At 34.9% G+C, this 7,888-nt stretch overlaps 1 protein-coding gene across 1 annotated transcript; it reads right to left on the reverse strand.

Moving 5' to 3' along the window:
* Nucleotides 1-568: 568 nt before the first annotated feature.
* LOC113301820 (mitochondrial import inner membrane translocase subunit TIM23-2-like) lies at nt 569-1,721 on the reverse strand. The gene is made up of 2 exons (XM_026550648.1): nt 1,266-1,721; nt 569-1,128 (listed from the first exon to the last, which is right to left on the reverse strand). The coding sequence occupies exons 1-2, from the start codon at nt 1,534-1,536 to the stop codon at nt 830-832; spliced, it is 570 nt and encodes a 189-aa protein (XP_026406433.1). The 5' UTR covers nt 1,537-1,721; the 3' UTR covers nt 569-829.
* Nucleotides 1,722-7,888: the final 6,167 nt, after the last annotated feature.

Below are 7,888 nucleotides of genomic sequence, written 5' to 3' on the forward strand. Positions count from 1 at the left end.
TACATAACGGATCAGGTTAGTCACTTACCTACAGGTGGATTTTGGATCCATTTGACCAACAAATGTTGAATGGGCTGGCTGATTCCAGTAAATATGAAAGCTATTTGTGAAAGAATTTATCCAATAAAGATATATTATCATGTAGAGCAAAATAAATCATGCAGAACAAAATCAATTTTTAAACTTGTGACATATAGACTGGACTGTGTTTAATCATTAGTTCTCATGTAAGTAGGAAACTACGATGTAAGGAAATGGAACACAATTCATTGAACCAGACATCAGTTGAAATGCAGAAAACTGAATACTGAACAGTGAGAAGTGAAACACAACCAACAAGGAAGGATGTAATGAATGAGTTTGACATAACCTCAAAACTGCTCACATCATTGCACTTAGCTCCAACATCCAATGTTCGCACCTCAATTATTCGATATATAAACACCTCATCAAAAGTTACAAAAGACTGAAAGAGAGAAGAAAAGATGGAATTTCTACAGTAAGAGCAAGAGATATGTAATGAAAAGCAAACCCAACAAGACAAACAGCCGCGATAAGAATTGAATAGTTGAATAAAAAATTTGTAATCGGGATTTCATAAATAAATGGAGAAGTGAAAGAATTACATGTAGTTGTATCACTCATATTATGCCAAAATTATGGCTCTCAACGAAAAACGGATCATACAATGTTCATCCCCAATATAGATTATTCAGCATATTAACCATTCCTCAATTACAAGGGGAAAAAATATATTATTGTTTTCATTGAAGACCAATTTAACAAAAAAACACCTACCATAAACCAGTAAGGAGAAGAATAACAAACCCTATATTGGAATATATCTCTTGACCACTTGTTTTCCAGCAACTGCAGCTCCCACGACTAATCCTCCAATTGCACCGCCAACTGCAGCAGACCTCACACCCTTGGCAGCTTTAAATAAAGCTCCAGTTCCAAGCCCAGCCAAAACACTATTAATCACATCATCTGTATCTCTAAGTTCTACTATTCCACTTTCAATTCCTGCATACATTAATCCTATCACACCAATTCGATTTCCAATTTTCCGACCAGAGTGACCAGATGCATTTAAGATTCGATTAATTTTAAGCTTCAAAGTATCACCTGTACATAATGAAAAGCATTTCCATTAAAATCATACACTGAAATTTTAAAAATTTCTGAGATAAAATGAAAAGATTAAAATTTTTGATTTTCTCCCAAATGAAAAACCCCAAGATAAACCATTTCTAAAAGACTACCTTGTTCAGAAGCTTTAACACCTTCAATAAAACCTTTTCCAGCACCAAAGATAGCTCCAGAAAGATAACCAGAACCAGTATAATATGTCAAATTTTCACCCCAAGATCTACGAAGAGCTACAGATTCTTCTTGAAAGAGAAATTCAGGTGAAGTGGGTAACTTATAAAGCTGTTGCATTGGTAGTTGTAAGTCTTTGTATGGATTATAAAGTTTGGTATTGGTGTTATAATCTTCATCATTCTGACCACCACTTTGTCTTGAATCCACCATTTTTATCTCTATCTAGTGTTTTCTTAATTCTTCTGCAATCGTATCGATAAATTCTGGAGGCTTTGCTTTTGATTTTTTCTAGGGTTCGTAACAAGTTAACGGAGAAGAGATCGGGGATGATCAAAACCTCATTTCTCTTTTCGATGGGGAAAAACTAAGAAAAGGGTTCATTAGGGAAAAAAGAGAAGACCAAAGTACCATTTTAACCTTTGTGAGAAGCGGAACACCGGATAATAAATACCATACTAGTATGTAATCCGCTTTAGATTTTCTTTGGAACAGTCTTTGATATGATTGAATGTGTCTACTGATTCGATGATTTAGAATTGGTATTGTAAACCTAAAATTTATGTATTAATTTTATGGACATATATCAAAATAATTATCGATCATAATTACACGTTTGTTTTTTTGTCCAACCTTTTTATTAACAAATTGTCATGTCCAATGACTTTATCTGTAAAAATTTTGGAAGACATCTCAGATTTGTGAAATGCAATTTGTAAAAGAAAAAAAGAAAAAAATATAAATGCAAGAAGTAGGTTTATTTATGTCGAGATTTAGAAGTCAACCAATGTAACAATACTATGTTGAATCCAGTTTCCCGTAGCACTTTGACATCATTATATTTTTTGAATTACTACTTAAGCGTAGTTCCATGATACAGCTTAACATATCTTATCTAAGATGAGAAATGGTCGCTATGAAAGAACGTCATGGTAAGGTTAGCATCCATTTAGTTTAAAATTATCACAATTGGTTTTTGATATTTATTTTTTTAAATATACTTGTCGGAGGATAATAATATGTTTGCAAAGGTATGTGTCTAATAATAAATACCCATGTTATCCACAATCTCTACTAATAAGAAAACACTATGTTACCTTCATCCATCTCGACCTACGATGGCATGCCAGGATCCATTTCCATAATCTCGTCTACTTCATCATTATGTTCATCCAGTTCGATCAACATTGGCATATCACTGACGTTTTCGATGGTGTCATTTTTTTTACCAAGTCTTTTAATAGGTGTTTGGAGTTGTTCTTTATTAGAAGTTGTCCTTACCTTTTCGTTTTTGTTTAATACATTTGCTTTCTCCAAAGCATTATCATAATGAAATATGTAATGATGTGCTATCACACCGAGATATATGAAGTTTCTTAGTATGAAACTAAAGACCTTTGATTTCTCTATTGCAGTTAATATTTTTATATGTTATCTGTTCGATTTTTCTACAAAACAAAATAATTTTTTAAGAGGTTGCATTCTTTTACTTACTTATTCTTTCAAGGTCTCAAATCACAAAATGAGAAAAAGTGGAGTGAAAAATAAATAAATAAATAAATAAATAAAGTGGACAAAAGTGTTATTTTTAGTAGTGATGTTATTACCCGATGGCATAATAGAATATACACTTTTAAGGTCTCGTCATCAATAAAATGAGAGTGACTGCAGTAAATAGGAGAAGAACAAAAAAAATGTAGTGACCTCTAGTGCATATGACTGAGGATGTGAACTGGATCGGCCTGAACTATCTCTTTCTCCGATAACCGGGCAACTTTAATAGCCATGTATGAACATCAATTTTTTTTTCTTTTTTCATTTTCTAATTTTTCTTTCTTTTTTCATTTTCTAATGTTGGCTGATAACTTATGTAGGACTATTCATTTTGGTTGAGAAATGCATTATCAATTAAAGGTCAAGAAAAACAGACTATGATTGCATCAGAAAAACGAAAAATATGAGGGTATGAAAACCACTAAATATATAAAGAAAACTTAAATTGGAACCTGGAAGAAGTCTTATCGTCACCAACTAAAGAGCCGACCGCTTTTCCAATGCTTTCTGGAAAAGGACTATTGACATAAACATGGGAGTTGATACACTCACTGCGGTTGAATAGCTCAATGAATCCCGATTGGCAATTCAACGACTCTGGAAGCGTTCTCAACATCGAGATTAGTAATGGGGGAAACTGGAGCCTATTACATGTTTGAGACAGGATTTTCTATCGGGAAATGACTCGGTAAACTATCATTTTCGTATAAACATTAGAGAGGCCAACTGCATATGGATTGTTCGCATCCTATACCATTCCTGGCCATGGGTGCGCGTTTAGGTCTTGGAACCTTCTTAAATGTTTCACAACCCCCTTAAGCAGATGCGGATACTACACCTCGTCGCATACACTGTTACAAATTAAAAAAGTTAATAGTCACCACACAATCCTCCTCGGTTATTGATCATTTAACATTAATTTTGGTGCAGTTGGCATGAGACACAAAATGATAACCTAGCAGTGTGGTAGAGCATAAAGTCATCAACCAAATTGAACCACCTCAATCTCATTCACTTCACAGATAGCAAAAATTAATTTATCTTATGTATTTCAAACCATATCCACATAGCTCGTAAATGATAAACAAAGGTAAAAACATGTAATGATAAACTTATAATTCTAAAAGCTGATGAAATATGACATAAATTACATACTAATGTAATTGAGTCATATAAAAAAAAAAAGAAAAATAGAAATTTTAAGCAATTATGGTGCGAGATAGTACACCTTCTTGGCAACATAAAAAATTAAGTAGCCAGGGAAAATGACATTAGCAAAAACACACGTCCCCAACCAAGAAACTGATTGGTTGCCTTAAGAAAATAAGGATGGATCCAAATAATAACCAACAAACATCCAAAAGCAAAATGTTTGTTGGAGGTGTCGCACATGAGAGAAGACGACAAATTACTGAATTGTGAATTCTTTCAAATGCCTATATCAAATTTTCTGGACAAATATTTGGGGGTTTTTCTAAAGCCAGGAGCTGCTACGTCTAGTCAAATTTGGGGAATTGTTGAAATGTTTCAAAGCAGATTAGGAAGCTAGAATAAAATTTTACCAACCGCTCGGTGCATTTTCAGTGGAACTTGGTAACTTTTTTCTGAGTGCCGAGTGTTATTCAGATATATAACTGTAAAATAGACACTAAGGTGCTTTTGATATGAATCTTTTTTTTTTTGATCGATAAATTAAATTTTTTATTGAGGTAGAGCCAAAGTACATGATGTATGAGCTTAAGCTCACTCGACCAAAAGAAACAAAAGGGAGGCCAGAAAAGCCACCCACAAACACCATTGCAACCAAGGGAAAAAACGATGCACCTAATCTAGAACAATCACAAACCAAGAACCAAAGCCAGGAGAGCACAGAGACAAACCCAATATTCTCCAAGCACTACAGCTAGAAAGCCTTCAGGAACTGTCCTATGGAGGTTGAAAGACGACATCATCCCAGCTGATAATGAATTGCTCCATTGAAATACCTCTGAAACACCCCCTGTTATGCAACCAGTACGCTACCGTCAGCTTCACTACATCCACAATACCCATCACCTCCTTACTGACACCTTAAAAGGCCCTTAGATTCCTTTCCTCCCACAAATTCCAAATGATAGCTGCAGGAAGCACTTTCAGCACCAATCCATTCCTCCTCGAGCTAGATCTAGTAGGCCAACTAGAGATTAGAGTTATAATGTCAGGAGGAGTTGCCCACTTGATGTTCCAATCCTTAAGAAAAATGCCCCAAATACGCCACGCCACATCGCAATGTATGAGAATATGGTTAGCTGTTTCGCCATCCCGTACACACATGTAACAATGATTCACCCATTCTTTATACCAACCTCTCCTACACATTAAGTCTTGAGTTGAAATCTTTTCTAAACTTGCCACCCACATAAAGAAACTATCCTTAGTTGGCCAGTACTTTGACCAAATCTTGTTAGGAGGGACGAACCTCTCAGGAGACGGACAGTCGGAAATCAGCCAAAAATAACACGACTTCACAGTAAACTTCCCATTTGTATTAGTGCCCAGCCACACTCTATAATCTTCATCATTGCAGTCCTCCGAAAAGAAACCATCTAACAAACTAAGGAGGGAGCTTATCTCTCTGACCACATGGTCTTGAACTCTCCTGTTGATTCCCAAGTCCCACGAAACCGCACCATCTAAGACTGTTCTAACTTGGGCCACAATCATCCCTTTAGACGTTGTGATAGCAAAGACAGCAGGGAACTGAATTCTAAGTGGAACGTCTGTGAGCCAACGATCTCCCCAAAAACATGTCTTCCTAGCACTGGCCACCTTCATTTTATAATTAGATTTAAATAACTCCATAAACTTCAGAACTCCCTTCCATACGCTACAACCGTACGACTTTTTGGAGATGTTAGTACACAACCGTACGACTTTTGATATGAATCTTTTCAAGTGTATGAGTCAAAAAACTTCTAGTCCAAGAATGGCTCTAAAAGGATAAAATACAATTTTAATTACCCATGTGATACTACCGCCGTAGATATATTCAGCCCACAACTTTACTTTAATTGTATCTCCCCTGGTACCAACTAGAATAATATACAATCTGAAAAAGTTAAAACATGAAAATTTAAGGTGCACTGTACCTTCGATCACAATTTCTCGCATCTGAATTGGTTATGTTGCTGCTTAGCTTTGTAAGTACATGCGCCCAAAATTCATTTGACCAATAATTCTAATTCAATTAACTTTGGATGGATGGGAGAGATGTTCATTACCAAATGCATCTGATGTCAGTCTATTTCCTACACGGCAATGCAGTTTAATACAATTGGTCATGCTGATACGATCCAACTGAAGCTGGGTTGGCAGTCATATAAGTATGGTACCTCACTATTAGGAAGCATATCAACAAATTTAAAAGCCAGTCAAACCAAATCTTCTACATGTTCAAATTCAACCATCGTTTTAGTAACGTTTAGTTTAGGTTGTTGTTTTCCATATAAAGGGACGCCACTAACATTCATCCGGCATACTTGCATTTAACTGCAAAACTACAAAGTAAATATTGACTACGATGCGAATGGCCATACAAGTGAAACCAAATCGTGAAATGATAAAAAGCCCGCTTTTCACCGCACCAACATTTTGGCAATGGATTTTTTTTTCTCTTTAAAACAACAAATTCCAAAAAAAATAATCGATTGTCAGAGTAGTCATACAAAAAATAAAATGCGTAAATATTGGCATCTGGACAGGGTAAAGAAGAAACACCTTGGATGGCTCACTGTCAGGTTGAAGCTTAATCCCCATAAAAAATGCAACCAAAGAGCAAGTCCACTACCAACAACAATAAAAAATTATAACCATAATAATTAAAATCATAAATTTCAAAATTGACACAATCGAAACACAACAAAAGAAGGTAAACTAACCCTCAGTAACCCTATTTCCTGAAGACTACTAGGCGACCACCCAAATTTAATGTTTTTGGATTTGTTCAAATACTTTATAATTGTGTATAGAGATACAGTGAACTGCTTATGCTGATCAACTTGTAATACTTGGAATTTTTTTGTTGTTTTTCCGGAAAATATGGCAAATCAATTCCACCTAAGTTTGAAACTCGTGATATTACTAAAACTGCTCTATCAACAAAACTGAACTGAAAAGATGGACTGATCGGATGACAAAAAAATAAATAAATCACATACTTATTGTTTCCCTAACATAGAGTATCTCAGCTGCTGCAAGTAATTTGTTCTTTTTTAGCTTCTTTTATTATAAGGATGGTTACAATTTTTTACAGACAACCGCTTACTTTAGCAGTTTAAATGGGTGACCTGTGATTTGAGTTTAGTCCTATTTTGTTAATCTTTTAAATAATTGATTAAGCTTCGAGTCAAAGGGAAGGGAGCTAAATATAGACAAAACTGAAACTGCATACATCAAATTTGCAAATTACCACCATTCTCATAGTTGAGTTATTATCATCCAGAATATGAACCACGCTCCCTTGTTAGTCTCTGAAGACCTGCAATAGTGCAACATGCAAGACTTAGTCTCTGAAGACCTGCAATAGTGCAACATGCAAGACTTCATGATAAGAATATCTGATTTAGCTTCTCATGTGAAGATTATTGATTTCAATTATGTTAACCTAATAGCAATCATGCTAACATCATATACTGCAAAAATATTTTAAAATGTACTTAGTAACATACTTATCAATGTTTTCAAACACTTCAAATTTAATGAAAAATACGTCGGAAAGAATCATATCCTATCTTTTGAAACGCTGACAGAAAACTTCCTTTCAGTTCACGTACAACGACCGAAAAAAAGTAAAAAATAAATAAATTAACACTTGTCTTTATTTCCACCTCAGCCATGGAATCTCCTGCGAAGAAAATTAAAAGCTCATCAAGATAAAAGAGCAACTGAGAATAAACATTTAAATTAAGAAACACGTGAGAATGAAAAAGCCTACACCAGTATGCACAACTGCTATCAAATCGGATGTGTCAAC

Source organism: Papaver somniferum, chromosome 8 (assembly GCF_003573695.1).
Source record: "Papaver somniferum cultivar HN1 chromosome 8, ASM357369v1, whole genome shotgun sequence".
In the NCBI taxonomy this organism is placed as follows: Eukaryota; Viridiplantae; Streptophyta; class Magnoliopsida; order Ranunculales; family Papaveraceae; genus Papaver; species Papaver somniferum.